Below are 27,472 nucleotides of genomic sequence, written 5' to 3'. Positions count from 1 at the left end.
GAGGCAGGTTCCTCTCTCCCCAGTGGGTGGCTGGTTGTGGGAGGGCACATTTCCGGGGAGGGGGGCGGGGAGGCAGGTTCCTCTCTCCCTAGTGGGTGGGTGGTTGTGGGGGGGCACGTTCCCCTGGCGGGGGAGTGGAGGCAGGTTCCTCTCTCTAGAGGTTCTCTCCTCTAGTGGGTGGGTGGTTGTGGGGGGGCATGTTTCGCTGGGGAGGCAGGTTCATCTCTTCCCCAGTGGGTGGCTGGTTGTGGGGGGGCACGTTCCCCCGGGGGGGCTGGCTACATTCCCCTTGGGGGTCACGTTCCCCGGGTGGGCTGGCTACATTCCCCACTGGGGGGCACATTGCCCTGTGGCTGGGAGGGCAAGTTCCCAGGGGGGGGTGGCTACATTCCCCTCGGGGGTCACGTTCCCCTCGGGGGCATATTGCCCTGTGGCTGGGGGGCACGTTCCCGGGGGGGGCTGGCTACATTCCCCTCCGGGGACACATTGCCCTGTGGTTGGGGGGCACGTTCCCGGGGAGGGGGCTGGCTACGTTCCCCTCTGGGAGCACATTGCCCTGTGGCAGGGGGGCACGTTCCCGGGGGGGGGCTGGCTACGTTCCCCTCGGGGGCACATTGCCCTGTGGCTGGGGGCACGTTCCCGGGGGGGGGGGGGGGCTGGCTACGTTCCCCGCGGGGGCACATTGCCCTGTGGCTGGGGGGGGCACGTTCCCGGGGGGTGGGGGGGCTGGCTACGTTCCCCTCGGGGGCACATTGCCCTGTGGCTGGGGGGGCACATTCCCCGGGGGGGGCTGGCTACGTTCCCCTCGGGGGCACATTGCCCTGTGGCTGGGGGCACGTTCCCGGGGGGGGACTGGCTACGTTCCCCTCGGGGGCACATTGCCCTGTGGCTGGGGGCACGTTCCCCGGGGGGGGCTGGCTACGTTCCCCTCGGGGGCACATTGCCCTGTGGCTGGGGGGGGCACGTTCCCCTCGGGGGCACATTGCCCTGTGGCGGGGGGGCACGTTCCCGGGGGTGGGGGGGACTGGCTACGTTCCCCTCGGGGGCACATTGCCCTGTGGCTGGGGGGGCACGTTCCCGGGGGGGGGCTGGCTACGTTCCCCTCGGGGGCACATTGCCCTGTGGCTGGGGGGGGGCACGTTCCCGGGGGGGGGGCTGGCGAAGTTCCCCTCGGGGGCACATTGCCCTGTGGCTGGGGGGGGCACGTTCCCGGGGGGGGGGCTGGCTATGTTCCCCTCGGGGGCACATTGCCCTGTGGCTGGGGGGGGGCACGTTCCCGGGGGGGGGCGGGCTACGTTCCCCTCGGGGGCACATTGCCCTGTGGCGGGGGGGGGCACGTTCCCCTGGGGGGGGTGGTTACGTTCCCCTCGGGGGCACATTGCCCTGTGGCTGGGGGGGGCACGTTCCCCGGGGGGGGGGCTGGCTACGTTCCCCTCGGGGGCACATTGCCCTGTGGCTGGGGGGGGGCACGTTCCTCTCTCCCCTGCCGGTGGGTGGTTCGGGGGGCACGTTCCCCTCCCCGCTGCGGGCTGCCCGCGGGGGCCCCGCCGCCCTGCGGGTGGTTAGCTGGGGGCGCGTTCCCGTCCCTGCTCCCCTCCCCGGCGGAGCCCAAGGCCGGGCCGCCCGGATTGGCCGGGCCGGGCGGCGAGCTCCGCCCGCTGTCGCCGTGCTGTGGGTGGGAGGGAGGCAGCCGGGCTGCGCTGCTAGTCTGGAGCGGAGCCTGGCAGCGGCTGGAGCGTCGGCGGCGGCTGAGGAGCAGCCGGAGCCCGCTGGACCGAGTCAGCCCCGACCCGTCTCCTCTCCCTTCGCGCGCAGGGCAGGGGGGCCCCGATCCATGACCATGGGCGACAAGAAGAGCCCGACCAGGTACGGAACGAGCGGGCTCCCGGGGTCCGGCCAGGGGAGGCCCCGGGGGGGTCGGCGGAGAGAGGCGCCTAAGATGGAGGGAGGGAGGGTGGCCGGCCGGGGTAGGGGAGGAGTGTGGGGCCTCCCCCCGCGGGCAGCTCCCCTCTTGTCTGGGTGCTGGGGGCGCCTAGGCCCTTGTGTGGCTGCGGGGTGGGGGGGGCTCCTAAGATGGAGGGAGCGGGGGGGGCTGTTTGTGCCCCTCCAGCCAGGTACCGAAACTCCAGCCTCTCCGCGGTGTGCGAGGGGCTGTTCGCGAGCAGCGAGGCGCCTAAGATGGAGGGAGTGTGCGAGGGCAAGAGGAGGAGGGAGAAGGGCTTGTGTCTCCTTGCTGCTGGTGCCAGGGCTGAGCTGGTGTGAGAGCAGCTATGGCGGCTCCTCTCCCTCACACAACACACTCTCCTCCGCTCCTCACTTCTCCCAGACAAAGGGAGATTTACCAAGGTGGAGGAGACACACAGACACGGGGGTGGGGGGAACACGCCTCCCAGCTTTTCAAGTCTCACCACCCACCCCTCTCCGAAAAAGGAGGGCGAGGGGGAGACGGGCTCCTCTTGTCTCTCCCCTCCCCTGCCCAAGTCTCGCCCTCCCAGGTTCACTGGGTAACCGCTGTTGTTTGTGTGAAAATCGATTGTCTGGATTTAAAGATTGAGGGGAAACGCACCCCCCCCCCAGTTTCTTTCCTTCCAGGGTGTGTGTGGGGTGGTGGTTAGGTAATGCAGGGTGTGTAGTGTGTGTGGGGGGAGTTGGGTAAAGCTGGGGGTGTGGACGGGGGTGGGGGCGCAGGCTAGTGTAAAGCAAAGTGTGGGATTACTGCTTCATAATAGTACCCCCTCTCGCCCCCAAGAGCAGATATTTGATGACTCTTTAGGCAAGGAAGAGAAACGGAGTCTGGCGATGCAAGTTGAGAATTACAGAATGCACTGGATTTCACCGCTTGATAATATGGTTTCTAATGTGTGTGTTTTTCTTTTTCTCCTCCTCTCTTCCTCCTCCTCCTTTTTTTCCTCCTCCCCATACACACATACGCACACGCACACTCTCTCCTCAAGGCCAAAAAGGCAAGCAAAACCTGCAGCAGACGAAGGCTTTTGGGATTGTAGTGTCTGCACCTTTAGGAACAGTGCTGAAGCCTTCAAATGCAGCATCTGCGATGTCAGGAAAGGCACCTCCACAAGGTATAGATATACATTAAAATATGTAGCTTTGCTTTTTATTTATTTAATCCATAATTATTCTGTTTTGTTGATTTTTACCTGCTACCTTGAAGTGGGTTCAGTATTTTATTTCCTTTAGAGGAAATAATCTCCCCTGTCCTGCGCTTAATACTGTGTGTTGTTTTAAATTCTGTTTCAATGCTTAAATATACCTTGGACACAACTGTTTTGTAGGCATGGTACTGACCTGATGTTTTTTTTCTATATGCTCCATTTGATGTAAAAAAGGCTCACTACTTTTTTTAACCTTTCAGTTCTGATTTGGGTGGATATTTCTCTGACATTTGGGGAAACAATTTTTGTTTTGTTGGAAATATTGTTATGCATGTTGGGGATAAGGGAAGTGAAGAGAAATAGTTGAAACTAAAGATGCCACAGAAACAACTTTTTTTATTCCTCTTGTCTTGTTGATCTTGAATTCCTATTGTCATTTGAAATGAGTTGGTTTTCCGCAGAATTTAATATGGAAATTTATGTGGATTTCTGAAATCTTTAACTGTTGGTTCTTTCTGCATGATGGGAGTTTTCTCAAGATGGTGAGACTGCCATACTCTAGTTAAATGAGTACACATAATCACTCTCCCTGCCCCCCCTCCCCTTTTAGAAAGTTACTCTTTACTGTGTGAGTTAGGACTAGACTATGAACACAGAACTGCTTTTTTTGTTTGAAAATCTCCTTTCAAATGCCTTTGACTCATTTTAATGTTTTTATATTTTGTACAAGTACATTCCTAAATTTGAGGAGTTCATATTTTTGTCTCCTTCTATTAAGGAAATATTATATTATTATTTTTTTTCAAAGTTTAAGACTGTTTTAAGTAAAACTCTTTGCATGCTGAGAGACATTTTCATGAGCAGACTTTCTTGAAGACTTCTAGTGCTTTGAGTTGATTGACAAAGGAGGCTAAAAATGTATTGTTAGTTTGTTTGTACAGTGCTTTGAACAGAAAAAAGTGCCTTATAAGTGCTAAGCTTTTTTTTTTTTTAATTTAGACCATGCTTTTGGGCCATTGAGCCTGTGGGTGACATGACCACTATAGCTATGTATAGTATTGTAGTACTCCACTAGGTATCTAGCATGATTTAATTATATTGAATGTTGATTATAGTGTGTGTATGCTTTACAGTAGGGTATTCTGAAAAGTGTTGAGCTAAATTGTCTTATCTGAATTTGATATATCATTCATTTAGATACGATAATATGAAGAATATAAAGCTATTTGCATGTGGACCTGAATCTTGTTCTGTTAGGCTCCAGTCCTGCAATTTAACCTGCACAGGTGGATCTCTTGAGTCTGGGCAAAGTGCTATGGGCTTCTGTGGGATATCTTAATGGATCCATCTGCAGGGTTAAGGCCTGACTTTACTCCTATGAGTAGTCCTGTTGAAATCAGTGAGTGTAATCATGGTCATAAGGTTGAGCATGTGTATAAGTGCTTGCAGGATGGGTGTCTAAATAAGACTAGGATTGCAAGTGTGGGTGGTGCATGGGCTCACTTGGTGTATCCCTATGAGATCTTTTCAATTTGAGCACAGTACTGATGTCCTTTTTGAGAAATGAAAATCCATATAAAACTTTTTTGAAAAGGATACATTTGAAAATGTTTGTTGAGCCAGAACGATTACTCTTCCAGTTAAGAATGAAAAATTGTTTTGTAAGAGACAACTTTAGGTTAAGAAATGCTGCATAAATTTGCAAATGTGATCATTGGGTCTAGAACATCATAGATCATTTTTCCATTAGCACTTTTTCTGGACAGCTTATTTTAATTTAGAATATATTAAGTTTCTGTGCATTTGAGTGCATTAAGTTTTTGTGTGCCGCTGTTTGATTTATGTTGTAGAATTTGAAAGTATGTATGGTACAGGATGCTCTCTAAAAAATCATAAAGTTTTGCTTCAGTGTCATTTAAGAATAGTCAACTGAAAGTAGTAGTCACTGTCTGTTGTGAGTGCACTTTTGTTTTTGTGCGTAAGTAGAAGACCTCAGAGGTCATAGTTCTTTATTGTGGTTTGGCTTTGAGTGTTACTGTATGTGACGTATAAGTCAATAGCTGGGAAACTCTTCAGAGTCTTTTTCATAAGTGACTAAGGAAATGTAGTGGTTTATGGCTGACAATTTATTACTCAGAATACTTCTGTTTGATGACGAAATCTGTTTGAGTGATTTTATATAAATTTTATCCAGATAAAACTCTGGTTAACCTGAGAGATTGGATCAGAAATTTAAGATATAATTTGACAAATTGATGTCATTTAGCCATACTTACAGCTAGTGAGTTTCATTAAAGTTTGAAGTATTTTGCTTTATATTTACAAGTAATTTGGCAGATTTGTAATATTTTTTCAAAGACATGAAGAGAAGCAAATGTCTTTCATCTTTAACTCTGTGCAGTTGAAATGTGCCCAGTTTCAACAGATTTACATGGACCCAAAGTGACTTTTTTTTTAACCCCACAGTGAAGTCAGTGATTTGCTGTAGAATTTATGTTTTCTGATTTGTGAACTACTTTAGACTTTAGCTAACTCTCATTGTGTACGTTTTTACAGACTTGATATAATCCTTGTCTGCTGTGTGGGAGGAGTGACTGGCTTCAGTGAGAAGTTTCACTTATTTTCTGATTTAATGTCCCTTCCCTAGGAGCCTAAAAGGAATTTTACATACAGATACAGTGACTTCCAAATTTGCTAATGAACAGGAAGAACCAAGGTAGACTATTAATTATTACTCTGTACCTGAACAGAGTTTTTTTCAGTGGACCCCATGTAAATATTTAAGTTACGAAATAATATTTTTAAAATGTGTAGGTCCACATTCAGCCCGGGAGAATTCATAAATTTTATGGTTGGTTTAAACACATGATGTAAATTCTAGGGTAGTCATAATATGCAACCATTTACTTTCACAACTTATCTTCTCACTTTTTAACTTCTAAAATGTTATCTCCCTCTACTTCAATAAATTTATCTAGTATTGAGTGTTCTAAGGAATTTTCCGATAAACAGTAAAAGAAACAAAGGTGCAAATTACATACAATCCAACATTCATTTCAGTGAGGTGAAAACTTCAAAGCTGAATTGAGACAGAACAATAGTAACATCAAGCCAAGTAGGCTGATGCTTTGTCTACACTGGGGTTTTTGTACTGGCATAGCCACATCAATGTGAACTGCCAGTGTAGGTGTGGTGCACATGTGTAAAAGATGACTTATGGTAACATGGCTTATACTGGTTTCAAACCAGGGAAAGTTGCACTAAGGCAAGTCCACTTGCATCTACTAAGGGGTTTGTGCTGATATAGCTACATGGTACCTAAAAAGAGATTAGGGCTTGAATAAAAACTTCTACTATTGGGGAGATTTGCTCAACACACACTACCCTTCCAGTATCGAATATTACTTCAGAATGTAGAAGGAATATTTAATCTGGACATTTTAGGGCCAGATTTTGCCCCCATTTATATTAATACGAGTTGTTTGTTTGAGGGCAGAGTTTAGTCCATTATTTCCAACTAGTTCTCTTAAAGGTCCTGGCAGTCCTCTCCCTTTGTTTCTATTTTGGTGTGTGCACATGTTGCATTCTCACCCAGCCCTCCCCTTCTCCTGGTCACTTCCTCTCCCAGCTGAGTGATCATACCTGAGAATCCTGCCCCTGTTCATAATTAGTTTCACACTGCTACTGGTACTCCCAGAAAAGTGGTATTTAGCAACAATTAGTGATCATTCTCTGGGATTTTCCTACTCAGGTGACTGGGGAAAATGTGGGAAGGTGATGGAGAAAACACAGAATGTCTGATAGTTTTCCTAGCTTAACCCTTTAGGATAGGCTCCTTGTTTGCTTCTCTGCTCCCAAAGCAGGGCTTTTCCTTTCAAGTTACAGAGATTGGCGTCTTCTCTGTACATGTGAAAAATGTGAGCGTGGAAATTTGCCATCTTATTCTTGAGAGTAAGTGACTTTTGAATAAAAGAGCAACAATTTGCCCCATAAATACCCTGAAGAGGGTAGGTGTGTTATCACTAGTATTTGTAGACACAAGGTGTGCACTTGGAGATCTGATTAGATATCTTCGTTGTACTTGGGGTAATACATGTTTGATATTAGGATCTTGATCTTATTTCTCATTTCAGTATAGTATATTCATAAAACACAGATTTACAATCCTTCCCCTACATCCTTATTTGGAAACAAATGGTTATGGATCATAATAAAAGCATTTGATACAAAATTAATAATCTGTAGTTGGGGACAAAAATCTAAATTACCAGCCTCCCTCCTTTTCTCCCCCCCCCCTTTAGAATGCATGTGGCTTCCAACCCATTTTTGAAGGACACAAATCTCCAGCCTATCTGATTTAAAAAAACATTTCCCTCGTTCTGTATCGAATACAAACACACGCATCACTGTGTGGCTCTTTTTATTGTCAGTGCTGAGCTCATTGTAATAGTTGCTAGGTAGCCCAGCTCTGTTCTGGGAACGAGGGGCTGAACTCTAATTGTGTCCCATCCTTTTGACTTAACTGCTGGACCATCCTTTCCTGAAGATTTTTGTTTACCTCTATAGTCATAAGGTAGTTAGATGCAAGCTGCTTTCATTTAGCTCTCAGTTAAGTGTCTTTCACATGTATTAAAATTCATTTGATTTTTCAACATAAGTATATTTCTATACTCTTAATATGCTACAGCTGTACCCCTGTAAAAAGGTTCTTCCTATTTTTAACTCCCCAACAACACTGGAGTTGGCAAACCCAGTGTGATTGGGGAGCTAAAAATAGGAAGAACCTTCCACAGATCTGGCATTGTAAAGCAGAAAATATTGGATGTTTACAAACGTGGCCTGAACCACTCAGGTTTTTTCCCGGAGCTAAAAATCCAGCATCTCTGGGAAATAACTCTGAACAGGAAGTGTGTCCTAGTTATTGACATACAAATAAGCACATCAGGAGACACCCCCAGATCCCCTCCCTGGATCTTTTTAGCTCCCAGTCTTGGGCATCTGAAATGCTACAGGTGATTAATACAGCAGGTGCCATCTGACTGGCAGAGATGTTTGTTTTCTACCTCCATTCCCTACTCCTCTCTTCCCATTTCTGAACACCTTATTCAAACAAAATAAATAGAGCTTTTGGGGTACATCTTCACTGGGAAAATGTTGTGTTTTTTACTGTTAGCTGACATGATAAAATCCTATTTTGGACACAGCAGTCTGTTAGCAGGATGTTAACAGGATGAGGTAAACACTAGGGGGAAGCTGAAGGTGTAAAAGACATAACATTATTCCTAGTGAAAACAAGACGTTAGTTGCCCCCACGGGTTAGCCCCTGCCTCTGGCATTGACCCTGCTACTCCAGCACCAGATATACACGCTGTGGATGGCCCCCCTTCATCTTGGTTTGTCTCTTGTAAACAGGCCCTGCATCAGCTGGACGCCAGCTCCCTCTGTGTGTCTATAGAGTCTTGTGCTGGAACTACGTGAAGGCAGAGGAATGCAAAGTCCCTTTCCGGGCATGCTTTCCTTAAACTGACTTGATTGTTTCACTTTCCAGTTTTTTGATCAACCCATAGGAAAGCTGAGCAGATTTGAGAGTGGCTTCTATGCAGTGCACCCTGAAAGATCTCTTATGTGGGCCCTTTAAATTACGGGAACCCAATCTCATGTGGACCGGAAATAGGCAGCAAGTGTACACTATATAGGGTGACCAGACAGCAAATCTGAAAAATCGGGACGGGGTGGAGGGTAATAGGAGCCTATCTAAGAAAAAGACCCAAAAATTGAGACTGTCCCTATAAAATCGGGACATCTGGTCATCGTAACACTATACCAAGTAGTTAGGAAACTACCAGATCCTGTCACCTCCTTAGAGCATGTCTTTTCTGCAGAATTAGCTTGCACTCATACTTGATACTCATGCTGATAGTCCTCCAGTGCCTTCCCACAATTCCACCCTGTGCGCCCAGAAGGACAGACAAGTTCTCCTACAATTCAGTAGGAAAGAGTCATAGAGCGGCTCAGCATATTGCAGCGCAAAGAATCACGAGATGTGCCATAGTGACACACGCTCAGCTGAGTACAGCATCAGTGAGGACCTGGTAATGGGTATAGGTTTTCAGTGTGGCTGCTCACACCCAGGTTAGGCTAACCTGGGTGCTTAGACCTTAGTGCCGAACACTTGAGTTAATTTCATAGTGAAGACCTACCCTAACTGTTTTCATTTGGTAATTTGCTCCTCTGCATGAAACACATAAACTTGTCTCTACATCTGTGTAGTCAGTCATGTCACTTTCACAATGATTAAACACTCTTTCTAAAGAGAGGAACCCAATAACCTACTTCGTGAGCATTCAGCTAGTTCTGTAGGTCAGTAGGTTTCCATTCCACAATGTAGGTCACCTGGAAGGTGTGCAGCGCTTCTATAATGAGTAGCTTTTGACCTGAAACAAAATTTATCCAGGCCATGCATGCAACTTTTTTTGTAGCAGTACTAGGTATAGCTTAGTATCTGTCTTTGTCCTGTTGTTCCTTTTCCTAAGGTACAGTAAAGAATTTGGGCTTTCCTGGATGGAAGCATTTTTACAAGAGGACTTGTGTGGATTTTTAAATTGTATTTTAAGTATTCATATTTTAGACAGACAGATAGGGACAACCTGTACTTATTGCTGCCTGGTTTCTATTTAGTGCTCAGCAAAATCACAGAAACATCTATTTAATATTTTTTATATAATACACTAAGCAAATCTTCGGTATTCCAGAGGAGGGAGAAAATTGTGAAATTTTTGGCTTATCTCATCTAAGTCCGCTCTATGGCTGTATGTGCTTACTACACCTGTCAACCTTTTGTGCAAATAAAATATTTCTGTGAACACACAACCAGTGCTCTACTCACACATCTTTAGTGCATCTATAAGCACAGCCAGTCCTTTCAGTTTATTTCCTAAACACAACATCACCCCTTCCATAAAACAGGTGCAAATTAGAAGCACATTCTGGATATTGACATGCTAATAAGCTTGTCAACCATGTCAGTTTACATTAGAATTCTTATATTCCCAATGTTCAATTAAGGACTGAGAAAGTGGGTCTATTTTTCCTTGTTTTCACTTTGGACTCAACAGTGGTATCTTCAGAAAATTCTGATAAATTTTGCTGTAGCCAGAGAAATTAAAACGGACACAAACATGATAGAATTGGTTAAATATCTGGGTGCAGCTCCCATCGTATCGTGGGGCATTTCCCTTTTGTCATGGGAGGTGTTGCCTGTGTTTCTGAGGCAGTGTACACACTACAGTGCTCCCTTTGCCAACAAAACTCTCCTGCTTTGCAGACAAAATAAAACCACCTTGGCAAGAGGCATAGAGCTTTTTGCGGCAAAGATATATCCCCCAGTGTCAGCGTAGACACCGCGCTTGGTTATGTTGCTGTAAAATGGCCTCCAGGAAGGGTCCCACAGTGCCCATTCTGGCCGCTCTGGTCAGCAGTTCGAACTCCCCTGGCCTGCAGCCTGGTACACAGGCATTTGCCCTTCCCCTTTAAAGGCCCAGGAATTTTTTTAATTCCCCATCCTGTTTGCTCGGTATGGAGAGCTCACGTTGCATCTTCCCAGCTGAGCATGGTGGCTCCACGTAGCAAATGCTATTCCGCTTGAAGCACATGTGAGTCATTGGATTTACTGGCACTATGGGAAGAGGAGGCAGTGCAATCCCAGCTTCACTCCAGCCATAGAAACTTTGATGTCTACGGGCAGGTTTCTCATGGCCTGTTGGATAAGGGCTATGAACAGGACATGCAGCAGTGCTGTGAAAAGATAAAGGAGCTGAGGCAGGCGTGCCAGTTGCAAGGGAGGCCAACCGTTGCTCTTGTGCTGCGCCGAAGACCTCCCGCTTTTATAAGGAATTGGATGCCATCCTCTGTGGCAACTCCACTTCCACTGCAGAGAGCCCTGTGGATGCTTTGGTGAGGCTGGAGGTGGTGGATAGTGAACCTAACCCCAAGGAGAAAGTCATGGACGAGGAGGTCAAATTAGAGGACGATGTGGAGCACATGGCAGGGTTGTCTGGTGGCACAGCGAATCAGGAGCTCTTTTCCACTCTGGAGGATCTAGCTAGTCCCAGCCATCTGTCTCTGGCACGCATGATGCAGGAGAGGAGAGCCCTGGTAAGTGATCTTTTTGAATTGATGCTGCTCTATTGTATGAGACTAATGTACAAGACTAGTTGTGTTTGAGTGTGCTCCACATTCCTTTGCGCAACTAAGCAGTGCGGCGGAACAGCAGTCTGTTAATGCACACTGAGATTTCATGGGACTCCTCCAGAGAGATCTCTAGGAAACTTTCCTGGAGGTATTCGCCAATCCTTTCCTGAAGGTTCCTTGGAAGAGCTGCTTTGTTCCTTCCCCCTTTTGTAGGAAACTTTCTTGCACCACTCGGCAATCACTTGTGCAGGGACCAAAGCAGCACACAGGCAAGCAGCATAGGGTCTGAAGCGGAAAGCATGCAGGAGATGCATCCTTGCTTACCCTCAGGAGTGAGATATCGGCTTCAGTGACCCCTGTCTGTGGAAAATGGTGGCAGAATTTACAATATTGTCCCTAGTCGCCTGCCCTGATGACCTTAAAAAAACCCACCTAGACCCTTTGCCCTATCGTAAATGTCCAACTCCCACACGAGCCGAACTCACCATGTTTAGGGCATTCACAGAGATGTGTGCTTGCAAAGGGACAATGAGAAAGTGATTTGTATGTAAAAAGATGTGTAATTTACTATAATGATTCAATGCTGTGCGTGAACCAACAATCATGCTTCTATGTATTGTTTCTTGTGCTTCTGCAGATGTATAGGGTAGGCGTTCTCAAACTTCATTGCACCACAACCCCCTTTTGATAACAAAAATTACTACATGACCCCATGAGGGGGGACCAAAGCCTGAGCCCCACCGCTCCGGGGGGCCAAAATCCGAGCCCAGCTGCTCTGGCAGGGAAGGCCAGGGGCAAAGCCTGAGCCCCATGACCTGGGTGGGGGTGGGGGGCCCAAAGCCCCAGGGCTTCAGCCCTAGGAGAGGGGCTGTAACCGAGCTCTGCCACCCATAGCTGAAGGGCTTTGGCCCCAGGCCTCAGCAAGTCTAACACCAGCCCCGGTGACCCTGTTAAAATGGGGGTGTGACCCACTTTGTGGTCCCAATCCACAGGTTAAGAACCACTTGTGTAGGGGGTTCCTGTGAAGGCCACACCGTCAGAACGCCTCTGCCAGATAAGGAAATTACCAAAGCGGTGCAAGGAGGACATGTTCCGAGAGGTGTTCCAATCCTCAGAGGCCGAAAAAAGAGAATGCAGGGAGGAAAGACTGGACAGAAAGGAGAGAGAAGCGCATTGTAAAGGGCTGGGAGTGGATGATAAAGGTGATGGAGGAACAAACAGAGATGTTGAAGTCCCTAATCATGCTCCAGGGAGATCACGTGTGCTCCCTCTTCCTCCCCGCCCCAGCCGATACAGAACTGCTTTCCATGCCCTTTCCAAACTCATCCCGCACATTCCTTGCAGCTTCCTTGACCATCTCAGGACTCTATTCACTCCACCCCTTTGGACAGCTTCCAAAATGATAGCTGGACTTACACACAGCTATGAGAGCCTACACTGCCCCTCACTGTTATCTCCCTTCCCATCAAACCGTGTGAGTGTGTGTGTGTTGTTAATTGTTATTTAATAAAAACAAACTCTGAAATATAGCCAATCTTTTGTCTCCTACACATGGTGATTTCTGTTGGTAGTAATACATAGTATCAGTTTGATCATTTTCTGACTATAAATCCCGGTCAGGAATCCTCACAATTTTCATGCAAGGTGGCAAGTTAACAAAGCATGGCAGAGTGCTGTATAGAAAGAGATGTTACTGGTGGTCATTATACAAATGTTGTTTCAAAGCCTCCCTGATTCAAATTCAGCCAGGCGATCCGCCTCCATGCTCCACACCAGGGGAAATTTTTCACCCTTAGCCTCACAAATATTATGGAGTATGCAGCAGGCTGCTATGACGATGGGAATGTTGTCCTCATTTAGATCTAACCTGCCATAAAGGCAGCGCGAGCATGCTTTTAATCCTCCACTATCATTCTGCACCTGCTCAGCCTATTATTGAAGTGCTCCTTGCTGCTGTCCAGGTTTCCCATGTAAAACTTCATGAGCCATAGGAGTAAGGGATACTGTGGGTCTCCCAGGATCACTATGGGCATCTCAACATCCTCCACTGGAATCTTCTGGTCTGGAAAGAAAGTCCCTGCTTGGAGCTCTCAGTAACGGCCAGTGTTCCTGAAGATGTGTGCATCATGCATCTTTCTGGACCACCCTGCGTTGATATCAGTGAAATGACCCCAGTGATCCACCAGCGCCTGCAGTACCATAAAGAAGTAGCCCTTTCCGTTGACATACTCCATCACAAGATGGTCTGGGGCCAAAATTGGGATATGCGTGCCATCTATCGCCCTTCTGCAGTTAGGGAATCCCACTGCTGCAAAGTCATCCTCTATTTCACGCACATTGCCCAGAGTCACTGTCCCTCATAGCAGGATGCCCTGTACACTTGCATTACCGCAGCCCCAACAGTCGATTTCCCGACTCCAAACTGATTCGCAACAGACCGGTAGCAATCTGGAGTCGCCAGGTTCCACACAGTGATAATCACACGCTTCTTCACTGCTAGGGTATCTCAGTTTTTGGTGTCTTTGTACTGCAGTGCTGGGGCTAGATCTGAACACAGTTCTAGGGAGGTGGCTTTCTGCATCCGGAAGTCCTGCAGCCACTGCTTGTCATTCCAGACCTGCATAACAATGCAATCCCACCGCTCAGTGCTTGTTTCCTGTGCCCAAAAGCAACGGTCCACTGTGTTCATTTGCTCCATGAATGCAAAAAGTAATCTGGTGTTGTTTTTTCCATGGCACACAGGAGGTCAGGCAACTCTGATTCCTGTTCAGATTGGAAACTCATGATATACTGCATGACCAACCGCGATATTTTTGTAACTGTGACCACAACAGTAGAGCCGTGCGGATCCATCTTTTCAGACAGAGATGGCGCGCGCACAGTGAACAGGGGCCCTTGAAAAATGCCACGAAACATAGTTGGTAAACCATAGAATGCTGCGACAGAAAGAACTACATCATGGGATGTTGTGCCTACACCCATGATGCACTACGATCCACTCTGCCATCCCACAACTCCCAGCTGCAGAAGGTGGCAAGTAGCACAGTGGGATAGCTACCCACAGTGTAATGCTCTGTGTCAGTGGTAGAGCACCAAGAGTGGATGTGCACCACCGACAGAAGGAGCGTAGTGTGACCATGCACAAGTGGTGTAATTATACCGTTTTTTGATTATCGGTTTAACTTGCATCAACAAAACTCTGTAGTGTAGACAAGGCCTGGAAGTAGAAGTGGGCCCGGTGTGTCCATGGTCAGCACTCTTTTCACAAATGATTGTTGCTAGGAATACTTGAGACAAGGATATATCTACAATTAAAGCAAGGAACTTTTGGTACTCAGGAGATGACCTGGGTTTGATCCCTGATTCTGCTAGGGCTTGTCTTCACATAAAGCGCTATAGCTGTGCAGCTGCACCAGTGGTGATTCTTTGCTGCTTCTACAGAACCAGACTAACACGGCTACCCCTCTGATACTTGACACTTTGGTGAAGACGCTCCTACACCAACAGGATAGCCTCTCCTGTCAGCATAGTTACCTCCCCGCCCCCGACATAGCGCTGATTTAACCTCCTGAGTAGATGGTATAACTGTCTCTCTCAGGGGTGTGGATCTTTCACACCCCTGAGTGATGTAGTTATACTGATATAGGTCTGTAGTGTGGACCTGGCCCTAGTCTTCCTTCCTACTTTTGCCTCTGTACAATGGTGATCACTGTCTGTTACAAGGGAGTTGAAGCTTAATATTTGTAATGCACTTTGAGATTCACAGCTTGGAATTGCAGTAGAAGCACAGGATTTTTTTATTTTATTTTTGAGCTGATACATTTCTGACAGATATGAATTTAGATTACTATGTATCTGATCAAAGTTTATAATTTATGGTGTTTTGATGGGAAGCCTCCACTTTTAGGTAAATGTAGCAATGTATTTTCTTTATCTCCTTTACTGCCATTCTTAATTTGAAATTATTGAAATCCCCAAGAATCCTTTTTACAACTTGTGTTCAAATATGTACACAAGTTTTAGCTGCTTTAAAGCCCATGGTATCCTTTTAGACTATCTTTTTTAAAGCTTGCTCCACTCCTTGTAATGCACATAAGGTAGTTTGCATTCTGCTTAGGGACAAACAATGAATAAATGCTTAGACTTGTGGGTCTTTCACCAAGCAGGACTATATTCTTCAGTATTTAAGAGTTATGATAGATTTCTTTGTAGCACGCAGAAGTGCTGAATGACATGAATTATCTTGCCTATGATAAAACTGTCGTCTTCAGATTTATAGTGAGTAAACATGTGACTGAGTGGAATCCGAAATATTGTTTATTTTCTGAACTAAGTTGGTGGATTCATTTGTCTGGGGTTGACCTATACTGGGAGATGTTACATAAAATATTCAAACATAACAGGCAGAGTAATTTAACCATTATTCATTCTAACAGATTTGGTTAGGAGATGTAGATGGACCCAGATTAATTTGTTTGAATTATTTTACAAAAGTTCTGCAGGTTTGGAAGTTGGGACCATCAGCTGCTCTAATTTGAAGGCAGACTAGAGGTCTAATCCTGCTCCTTGTTAAACCTCTGACACAATTTGCAATGACGTTAGTGAGTGTAGGGTGGAGGCCTATGTGAATATAAAAATGTTCTATATGTGGTTAATAGTAAAGTAATATAAATTCTCCTACTTTTATATTTCCCTCTCAGTCCTATCTTTAGTGGCCATCAAGGTAATGTAATATCCAGTGCATTCCGAGCCTACGTGAAAAGAGCAGTTTAAAAATGTCAGGGGATCAGCTAGTCTTTTCTTAATTATCCCCAATTTAGCATTTGCTAATTAGTTGAGATCAGATGTGACGGGTGAATATAATTCTGTATAGATTAATTTATGTACAAAGTGTGTTACTCCGTTTGTAGCTTGTAAAATCCAGATGCATGTGAGGGCATATAACTTTATTTATTCTTAGTTGAACAGTGCATTCACTTATGCTCAAGCTCTTGAAGCTGTGTTCTGAGATTCTGCTCAAATATTTGGATCTAATTATTTGAGCTGCTGTATTTGACATTCTTATTATGAAAATACATGCACTGTTTTTTTCTGAAGCAGCACTGAGCACCGTCTTCCTGAGATTTCAGCAGAAGAGGCAATATATTGATGGATGATGGCCCTGTGATGGAGTCAATCAGCCAGTGTAGTCATTTGTCTCCTGGGGATACTAGGATGGAGCACAGCATTTGCTGTTGCGGGGAGGGGTATTCCTCTGTGATCTTAATATAATGTAGAAACTTTGCTATCCCTTTGCTGCTATTGTGTGTTTAAATATAGTAAGAGTGGGTGTAGTGCTCAGTTTAATAATATTTATTGAGTTTTATTGAAATGCTCTTAAGTAGAGGCAAGACTAGGGTGACCAGATGAGCCGATTTTATAGGGACAGTCCTGATTTTTGGGTCTTTTTCTTGTATAGGCTCCTATTACCTCCCACCTGCTGTCCCGATTTTTCACATTTGCTGACTGGTCACCCTAGGCAAGACTATGTCACAAACAAATATTTCTAACAAATGCTTAAGTCCAAAAGTTGCAAACCTTCCTTTGTTTGTGACGTGTGATTTTCCAGTTTTTAAACTGCTTTTATACACTTAATTTAAGAATAAATTTGAGAATTCCAGTCACCGTTTTATATCAGAGGTAGAATATAGAAGGAGACAGGCTATTTTTAAAAATACTTTCAATATTTTATTTCAAGTATTAGCAGTTTTAGAATTTTTGGCCAGGCATTGCTATAAATATAGAAAATAAAGCAGGAGTATTTGTCTCCTTAAAATACGTGACTACAGCTAACGGCTTGTTTATTTAACGTTTCAATGAAGCATTATGCATTCTGCTTATATGGTAAACTTGTAGTATTAAAATTGTAAACATCTGTATTGGGGAACAGCTGAGTCCTCATAGAGCTTTATTGTGTCACTAAGATTGTTGACATGTAACGCTAGTAATCTAGTCCAGTAAGGAATTATTTTTAAACTGAGCATACTCAGGTTGGTGGAAACTGAAACAGAAAAGAAACGGAATAGGGTCATATCTTTAAAAACTTCTCTCCCTTCCAATCTACATCCACCCAAAAATGTTTAATGTAAATTGCTTATTTAAAGCTTTTGACTATTCAGGTTTTTTTCTTTATAAACCCAGTGTGGTTTATAAGCAACTTTTTTCCAAAGCGGAAGGTTTTTACTGGCAAGTTAAATACAAATAGCGTAACATGGGGTGTTGGACGTAAGAAAGGACATCACAAATTAAGTGCACATTTTCTTGTTGAGACAAATAATATCAGTTTCAAGAATGTAGTGGGACACAGGTTATCTGATCTGGAACATCAGAAAAACAATGTAATGAACTTATTTTGGTGCCTTTTCTATAAATGATTAAGATCAGGGCTTGAAAACCAGACTCTTGTTGCCTGAATTAGGAATCAAAGAAAGGGAACCATCCCAGCAAGATGTGGGGCAACATAGAGGTGAGAGGCCTATTGTATCCCTTTGGCTGTTTTGAAGCCTGCATGGAGCAGAAGGGGATGGGGATGTTGGTTGGTTGAGATTGGATGTTTTCCCAAGAGTGCAGTTTCCAAGACCCCAGTCTAGGGCTCACTTTTCACCGTAATTCTGACTTGCAGCTGCCAGATAAATGCAAAGAAGAGATGCATCTTTTATTCTGAAACTTCCTGTTGCCTTGTGAGAGAGAGTCTCTGTCCCCTCATCCCAACCTTTCCAACTTTGGCTGCAAAAAAGTGTTCTTGGGGAAGCTTGCCACTCATTCACCTTTCTCTCCCTGTCAGCCCCACCTTCTTCCGCCCCACCAAAGAAAACCAAATCACCCACGCTTTTCTGTTGTTCTATGAACAACTTCAAATATAAGAGTGAAATTGACATGTCCTATCCCCTATTTTGAGTAGTTGTGAAACTGATCTGATTATTGTTAGTTTCACTTTGCTGAGGAAAAGCTTCCTGTTTGCCAATGGCCAATACATTTTTCATGGAGTGACAAAACTTTCTTCAAAGACAAAATAGAGGCATACAGCTGATGATTAAATTAGCCTTCTAGGTCAAAGAACTGCTATTATAATGGAGCCTGACAGAACTCGTTTTCAGTCATGGTGGGTTAGAGCTGGAGTAGTTTTCCTGGTGGACTCAGCTTATCACCCAAACTGTTTACTGTCAGGTTCACATTTGCTGTAACAAAGCATACTAGAAAGCTTTGTAAGATGTGAGCCTGAGTTACTGACTCATGGAACTGTATTTAATTGTTTAAACTTTGTTGTTTTATTTTATTTTCAAATATTGTTTATCAACCTCTTGCACCTTGTATCATTACCAGATATTAGAAACTTGCTATATATATTTTGGGTATATTCTATTGGATATCATTCATTGGGGATTAGTGTAAAGGTAAACCCAACTGCCTCAAATGAGGAGCAGACCAAGGGGAGGAGTTTTTTTTCCAAAGTAGCTTGAGGTCTTGGGGCGGTCCTGCCTAAAAAGACAAGGGCTGAAAATTTTGCATGTGTGAGAAGGCCAACTGTCCAAAGACGTCTGATTTTTTTTGTGTGCTTCCCTCCACCCCCCCTTTCTTCCTCCTCTGCTCTCCCTCCCCCGCAGCAGGAGAGTATAAACATTGGCAAAAGAAGATAGGAGAGTTTAACAAGCGTATTAGTTGGATCAGTTGCTTGGTCTTAATGTTATGAGCTACAGCTTGGGAGGCTCAAGAGCGGGAGTGGTCAGAGCTAAGAGCATGAAAGTAGGAGTCAAGAATGGATATTTCTGGATCTTCTATTAACTAGCTTTGACATTAGTCGATTACCTAACTTCTTTTATGCTTCAGTTTATCCATCTGCAAAACAAGTCACAAATGGCTGCTGTGTGGTTTGTTTAATGTTTGTAAAGTGCTTTGAGATCCTCAGTCTCTTCCCCCCCCCCATCCGAAATAAATGCAAGTAGGCTTAGACTTAGAAGCAACTTTTGGACCTTCCATTCCCCAATCTATACAAATACGCCTTTAAAGTGACTGGGACACCACCTAGGCTGCAAGAGGACTGGGGATGATATCTACTAAACTATTCTTGGTGTGGCATGGCTAATAGTTTAACGTGCGAGTTGGATTTATCCACTAGAATTTAGCTGTTGTATGGACTGCAGTGAAATTTCTCCAACATGTTACAGGAATTTAAATTCAGACTCATTTATATCATACATACTTTTAAATAGGCATATGATTGGTAGGTGGAGGCTGTATGTTTTATGTCTTGGAGAGTGGAATACACTTGCTTAAAGATGGTACTACAGTGTGTTATACTGGGAACAGTTAAGGATCATTACTTACGAATACAAATCATAAAATCACGTCTGGAAATAGATGGGGGAAGCCACAATTCATTTTAGAGCACCAAAAAACCTTAGACACATCAGCCCTGATTCTGTAAGCTATTTCATGCAAGCAGACCCCTGCACCTTTAAGGTGCCTCAGCATCAGTGGAGTTCTGGGTGTGTAAGAGTCCATCCTTACGGTCCACTTGTCAAGACCAGAGTCTGAACTATAGCCTTAATCCTGAGGTTCTGTTAGATAACTTTCTGCAGTTACTTGACATGCACACTGGTAAGCAACAATACATTATCCAGACAGAGGCACAACCTGATTAGCACAAAGTAAAATTTCAAACAAAGCATGGCACTCTTCATGTGTTTTTTTTGAAAGCTTTTTCTACAGGGTTTCTGCAAATTAAAGAACTAGAGTACTTAAAAATGCCCCCAAGCAGATTGCTTATTGCTGTATACTGTGACCAACATTTTTAGGTTTGGGTGTCTTAACTGAAGAACTGATATCTGTATTGAGACATTTCCATTGACTTCAGTTGGAGTTGCAAATTCTTGGTATCTCTAAGTTCAAGAGTTTTGTTCTGAGTCTTATTTTGAATTCCCAGCTAAAGTATCTACAGTACTGTAAGAAATGTGTAAAGGGAAGCCAGGCAGTTATGCTATCCTTTTAGCATTATTTTGTTGTATAAATTGGTTTCTCCATATTCAAGAAATCAAATAAACTGATCCTTTAATGTTAAAAAAATAGAAAGATTCAATCTTGGTTCAAAGCTTCATTACACTCCACTGAATGGCTGTTGAATAATAGTGATGGTCAGTACACAGGTTAGACTCTTGAGTCCATATGTAGCTATTAAATGTATGAGATCACACCCTATAATTTTAATACATCGGGGAACATACTAATTCCCAAAGGTCTTGAATTTTGGTACACCCCCACCATCTGTGCTTTAACAGCACCCCCTCACCAACTGTCAAGGTAAATCATAGAAAATGAACTATAACCAGGTATCTCTGGTAATTCTATACCAATAATTAAAGTTCTGTGATTTATCTTGTATATGCAGTGGAAAAAAACACCTAACTGTAGTTCCTTTTTCTCTTTGCTTCCTTTCGTTGCTAAGCCATTGCCTATCAGTTTCTCCCGTGTTGTAAATGTGAAGTTTTCCCTTTGGTTTGTTGGTAACTTCTGATTCTTACCTAGAGGGTATTTGAAATATAATGGTAAGACAGGCATTTCACAGATAGAGAAAAACTGCTTATTTTTCTTTTATAGCTATTTGGGTAATCTCCTGTGGACCTTGTCCAAAGTCCACTGAAGTCAGTGGAAATCTTTCAGTTGTCATTGATGGATATTGGATCAGTCCCTTGATGGGTTTCTGCCACAAAAAAATAAAATAAAATTGAGTTTAATGCCAGTTTAATCTCTTCATTTTAAAGAGATACCTCTGACTGTTAATTCTAGGGGCTAGTCTACACTTACCTGCCGGGTCGACGCGGTGAGTTCGACTTCTCGGAGTTCGAACTATCGCGTCTAATCTGGACGCGATAGTTCGAACTCCCCGCGCGCTCCGGTCGACTCCGGTACTCCACCACTGCAAACGGTGGTGACGGAGTCGACCTTGGAGCCGTGGACTTCAATCCCACGGCGTCTGGACGGGTAAGTAGTTCGAACTAGGGTACTTCGAGTTCAGCTACGCTATTCACGTAGCTGAACTTGTGTACCGTAGTTCGACCCCCACCCTTAGTGTAGACCTGCCCTAGGCCTGCTCTCTCTGCTTTAAAATAATTCAGTCTGTGGAATAAAAGTTGGTTTATTGTAACCATGGGATAAAAAGGTATGGGAATTTTTAATGTTGTCTTAGTCTGGAGAAAGAATACTACTGCTGTTTTCTACAGAGAGCTGAAATTGATGTGAAATCGGGCATATAGCACTTCTACCAGTCTTGATGGTATTTACTCTTCTTGTGTTTGCAAATCCTTAATAACGCAGACCATCTTGTATAAAATTTCTGTAGCAATCTTATAAATGGTGACATTTCATAGTTAAAGTGCAGGAAAAATCTATTTTTTTTAAGGAACAAAAGAGTAAAAGTGTAATTTTCATTCATTTTTGCATAGCTATAATTCTCTGATGAAGAGCGTAGACTTTGAACATTATCTTTTCTCTTAATCACTTTTCTGTGTAATATTCCATGTTTTTATTGCATTCAGTGTAGAACATGCTGGCCCTCCTTTGACTGACTAAATACCTGTTTGTCATCTTGGGCCATAAGTAAGGCTGCAATTTAGTCACGGAGGTTACAGATGTCACGGAATCTGTGACTTCCAAAGACCTCCATGACTTCAGCCAACACCGGTAGGGAGCTGCAGGGTTCCTTGCTGCCTGTCGAAGCAGAGAGCTGCAGGGTACTCCCGCCACCCCAGGCAGTGAGAGCCTCCTGCAGTTCCCAGATACAGCAGGCAGACCCTCCTCTGCACTTTCCTGCCAGCGGGCGGCAGGTGGCACCCCCGCCGTTTCCCACTGCTGCGGGTGACACAGGGCACCCCGGAACTCCCTGCCGCTGCGGGCTGCACGGGGGATGCAGCAGGGGACCCCTACCTGCTCCCCATCATCTTGGTTGCAGGGGGGACCCTGCAGCTGGGAGCCACCATAGGAGGGGGACCCTGTAGCTCCAAGCCCCCATGGGTGGTTGGGGCCCCTGGAGCTCCCAGCCCATGGCAGATGCCCAGGCTCCCCATTTTGTAATGGATATTTTTAGTAAAAGTCAGGGACAGGTCAGGGTCTTCTGTGAATTTTTCATTATTGACCTGTCCGTGACTTTTTTCCAAAAATATCTCTGACAAAATCTTAGCCTTAATCATAGGTAAAAGCTCCCAGCTGCAGAGAATCATGCCTGTGCAGTCATGAGTGGGACAGAAGAGTAGAAGTCTGAGTTCCATGCTACTCCCCCTGCCTGGTCAACTAAGAAGTACTGTGTGCAGTAGCAGCAAAGCAATGATCTTCCTGTACAGAAAAAATTCTGGCTTGGGGCAAAGCGGCATATCCGTGTTCCATTACCAAATGTGATCTCCTGGGGTTTGTTTTTGTTTTTAAATTCATATAGTTTGATCTATAAAACTTCTAATGGAAAACACTAATTTTCTTTGTTATCTTCATCTCATCACTATGTAGCAGGAAAGAGTATTCCTGGGGAAAGGAGATGGATAATTTTTAAAATTGCATTTAAAATAAATCATTTTTTAAGTGTCGAATTGGACTGTCTTAGAATGTAACTTCCATCACGTTAAGTTCTTGGATGAGACTGAATTTACTTGTTGATTAGAAGAGCACTTATTGTAGTCAACTGAATCTTTGTCCTAGTAAAATGTGCTGTTAAAGCAAGGATATATGCCTTGATTTCATTTATTCTTTGCTAATCAATAGAAGTTCTATAGATATCTCATCTTTAACATATTTCAATATTGTTCTACATGAAGCCCTGTAAATCACAAAGAAGAATTTCATAACTTTCCTAACATTTCATTAGATGTTTTCAGGGTGGATTTGATTTAAATCAGTCCATGATTTGATTTTAAATCAATCATGATTTAAATCATTAGACAGGAAGACTCAATTTAATCATGTTTTTCTACATAAAAGTTCATTCTTGTTGGTTGTTATAACCTTAATACATATTCTTCACAACTCAGAGATAGATGTAGGTTTCATTTTTAGAAGGTACACACTATACGTTTTTAAACAGTGATCTATTTTGAAAACTTTTCAGATTAGTTTTACAGCTATATTGGAAAATTAATGATTGGTTATTTCATTTACCAAAGGTAATTGAAGCAGATATTTATGAAGTCACTGGGAGGTGAACTATCTCCAATTCAACAGGTTAATCATTAATATTTGAAGGATTGTCTTGCCATGCTGTACTAGGAGAACATCACCAGACAGACATTTAAATTGTTTTATTTAACTAAAACAACAATGTTAAGTATTATGGATTTTTTTCAGCAACAGCAAACATATAATATTTTAACAAAACAAGCATATGTCCTTCACTTCTCACATTTATCTCCAGACTTCTTCTCCTCGTCCAGATCTATTCTGCCCCCAACAGAGTATCCCTTACTCCTATGGCTCATTGAACTTTTTGAAACTTTGCACCTTTAGAGAGAGGTAAGGGATTGACTCTGTGTACACAAATTTGCAGAGGGACAATAGAGTTGAGGTCTGTTATTTCTCACCTCTATTTATTTATTTAAAAACATTTTTGCTGTTTACAAGCATGTTACCTCTGGAGAGACAAATCCACAGTTTGAGAATTGCAAAACTAAGCATCTCTGATGGTATCTTCTAGACTGAGCACTGAGTCCCACTGGATAGATAGAACTCTGTGGAACCCCGTAAGATTGGGTCCCTAATCCATGAACTATTGGAACTCATTTACAAAACTTTTCTTAAATATTACATGACTATATTGTCACATACAATAGAATTAGACTTTATAATCCCTATTCCATGATGAGAGATGTTTGAGCTATAATGTGTCTTAATTAAACCTTTCTTTAGATAGTTTTTTCCTCAAAAAGCATTTTACCAAAAAAATCCAATTTAAATGAAAAAAAAATCCAATTTTATTTATTTATTTTAAATAATTGATTTTTTTATCCACCCTGGATGTTTTACAAAACCAGCTCGTGTTCAGTGGTTATTGGTAGATGTGAAAATCTAAATAGTGCATTAATTTTGGCTTTATTAAAAATACCATCTTTCATATTGGTATCCTCCTTTTTAAAATTCACTTCTAACACTCTACTCCTAAACAAAGCATTTTAAATTTTACATTTTTTTTAATATGATGGGGGAAAAATACATTTTCTATGCTCAAACCATGCATCAAAAGCAGTCCCAAGAAAATCGGATAGAATAATAGAGCACATAAAATCTAATACAACCATTGCAAAGTATCACTGCAATATTTAAATAATTATCCCACTGCATGACTTAGCAGAGCCAATAAATAATGCATATAGAATTGTGTTGGTGCTTGCAAGGGAAGACACATGCTGGCAGAGTGGATGAAAGAGAGAGGAAGATAGGGAGCACAGCACGCACAGCCTGACATATCAGATCCTTTTCTTGGAAGCCACTGACTCAATTCAGTGCTTATGTTAAGTAAGATGTAGTTTTCTATTACTCTTATTGGCTGTGAGGTAGCTTCCTTCCTAAAGGTTATCATTGCCACGTTAGCAAACCAATTGTCGTTGGTGGCACTACCATCCTCTAAAAGTTGGCCTCCCTTCCTTTTCACCAAGACATTATTAAAACATAAATAAATTTAAAAAAATAAAACCTAGTCTGAGGTTTTGTTTGTAACTGGCTTGTAGTTTAATTTCAGATTATATTTAGGATTTATCCAGCCCTGCCTCTACTTTATTGTTGGAGAGCTCCTTCTGTCTGGGCCAGGGAGCTGACAAGAGACAGCACATGCTGAACTAGCTACTGTGCTGGGATGTTGGCAAGAGTGCGTCTCCCTAAAGAGCTCAGCTAGTTTTGGTGGGGATCCAGTTTTGGGGCTGGGTTGTGACGTGAATTGTGCAGGAGGGAATGGGTTGACGATAGTTTGGGAAGCTGGTGTCCAGGAGTCATAGGAGAATAGGCAACCAAGTGGAGTTATCTCATCTGCAGCAGCTCTGCCTCCTTCTCCTGAGTCATGAGAGATCAGAGAGCTGGAGTAGGGAGCAACCCCTTCGTCTCCTGCATTGGCTCTGCTCTCAGGAGCAAATTCCTTCCTCTGCCTCTTGCCTCCAGATTGCAGGCTCCCCATAGCCTATAGGACGGATGGGTGAGGGCATCTGCTGCTGTGGAACTCCTCAGGCTCTCTGTTCCTCCTTTGGCTCTATATGGCCAGTTGCTTTTTCTCACAGCACCTCCATCAATTTCTATACACTTCATCTGCATTCTTTGTCTGCCATACATCCTTGTCTGCTGTTGTCTGAGCCTTTGAGAGCAAAGAGGAGAGTGAAAGTCATACACAGGGTTTGTCTATACTTCACAGTTTTGTCGACAAAAGTCAGGAGACAACAGTTCTCCTCCCGCTGATTTAACTCTCCTGCTACACCGACATAATAAAACTATCTCAACCAGCGACATAGAGCTTTTGCAACAAAGTTAGTGACGTAGTGTCAGTGTAGACACTGCTTACTTATGTCGCCGTAAGTGGCTCCAGGACATGTCCCACAATGCCCATCATGACTGCTCTGGTAAGCAGTTTCTACTCTGCTGCCCTGAAGCCAGGTACACAGGCATTTGCTCCTCCCCCTTTAAAGCCCTGGGAATTTTTGAAATTCTACTTCCTGTTTGCTCAGTGTGGACAGCTCACATTGCATCTTCCTAGCTGACCATGCCAGCTGTCCGCAGCAAATGTCTGTTGATGGAGTCTGGCGTTGCCGTATCTTTTTGGGTCTGTGGAGAGAGGGGAGAAGGTGGTGATTCGTGTAGTGGGACCCACGGTGCACTGCTCTCTGTCAGTACTAATGCACCAACTGTGGATGTGGTCTACTGACACAAGGAGCGTTGTGTGAACGTGCACAAGTGATATAATTACAGTGGTTTATGATTGTGGATGGAACTTAACTTAACTCTGTAGTGTAGATATGGCCTCAGTACACTAGCACAGCACTTCACTCTCATCTTCTGCTCTGAATTTTTTCAAGCACATTTGAATGGCAAAATTAGGACTGCTATTTAATACTTTTAAAGATAGAAAAAACAAATACTCTTGGTCTGTGTACCTCTGTAAAGAGAGAGAGAGGTAGCAACCCATGCATTCTAGATTAATGGAGGACTGGCAACGGTTTATGAATCTGTCACACTGTAAATAACTTTGAAACATAGTATGAAGTAATTACTAGTATGGGATGTACCAAAACTTCAGCATCATGAATAAGCACAGGAAAACAGAATACAGTTTGAAAAGCAGCTCACCTCTTAAAAGAAATTCTCTCAAAGCTGTGTGTAACTCTTATGTGTTAAAACCCATTGTTGCAGTGCAAGTACACCCTGTCCCCCTTTGGGGTGGGGAAAAGGACGTTATAGCCCCGCAGCTGAGCCCGTGTAACCACCCTTAGTTTCATAGCAGTATAACCTAGTGTCCAGTGTCAATATGACTGCCCTCTTTAGTGGGACTGCCTGTCCTAATGGCCAGAGTCAATACAGTTGCCCTCCCTCACAAGGCTATGTGGCTTAGTGGTCAGAGTCAGTACAGCTGCCCTCTTTAGCAGGGCTGTGTAGCCTGAGGCCAGAGGGGGGTAGTGGCCGGGGCAGGGGGATCTGGTCTCTCCCTATTCCACCAGGTCCCAGCCCAGGGCCCTGTCAGTGGCGAGTATATTTACCACTGGGTCACTGGGGATCCAACTGAAATGTACTGATTTATTGTTCAGTTCTACAACCGGACCAATGGCTTGTTCCCTTGGGCTGCTTCCTACCCTGTCTTCCAGGGACATGGTCCATAGGTCTATCCATGGCTTTTTACTGAGTTAACAGAGGCCTTTGGTGGTATTAAAGAGGCACTGTGGTAGCTCTTCAAGACACTCAGCTGCTCGGATAAGTTTGTACCATCCTGTGTTATTCCACCAGGATAAATCTGGAAGAATCTTTTACAATTGTCTTTTAAAATGCCTTTCCGGTTGAAACAGGTGTCAAGCAGGGATGGATAGTCTCACCTTGCTTGTTAAATCTGCTTTTTGCTGATGCTATTGCTACAATTTCTAATTGCTGCTCCCACAAACAGGATTCTGCATCCTCTTTGCAGAAAG

The 27,472-nt window shown here is 44.0% G+C and overlaps 1 protein-coding gene across 3 annotated transcripts in view; it reads left to right on the top strand.

Moving 5' to 3' along the window:
- LOC123374777 (RING1 and YY1 binding protein) overlaps nt 1-27,472 on the top strand; it is an 84,344-nt gene that overhangs the window by 7,849 nt on the left and 49,023 nt on the right. The window contains exons 2-3 of one of the 3 annotated variants that reach the window (XM_045025058.1): nt 1,816-1,866; nt 2,955-3,080. In XM_045025058.1, the coding sequence (XP_044880993.1) occupies nt 1,835-1,866; nt 2,955-3,080 (158 nt within the window). In that variant the 5' untranslated portion in view covers nt 1,816-1,834. Of the gene's footprint in view, nt 1-1,615; nt 1,867-2,954; nt 3,081-27,472 lie in introns of those variants that run through there. The other 2 variants (XM_045025057.1, XM_045025059.1) reach the window with 2 other exon arrangements.

Source organism: Mauremys mutica, chromosome 7 (genome assembly GCF_020497125.1).
Source record: "Mauremys mutica isolate MM-2020 ecotype Southern chromosome 7, ASM2049712v1, whole genome shotgun sequence".
Taxonomy (NCBI): domain Eukaryota; kingdom Metazoa; phylum Chordata; order Testudines; family Geoemydidae; genus Mauremys; species Mauremys mutica.
This window is presented reverse-complemented; position numbering and strand designations above follow the sequence as displayed.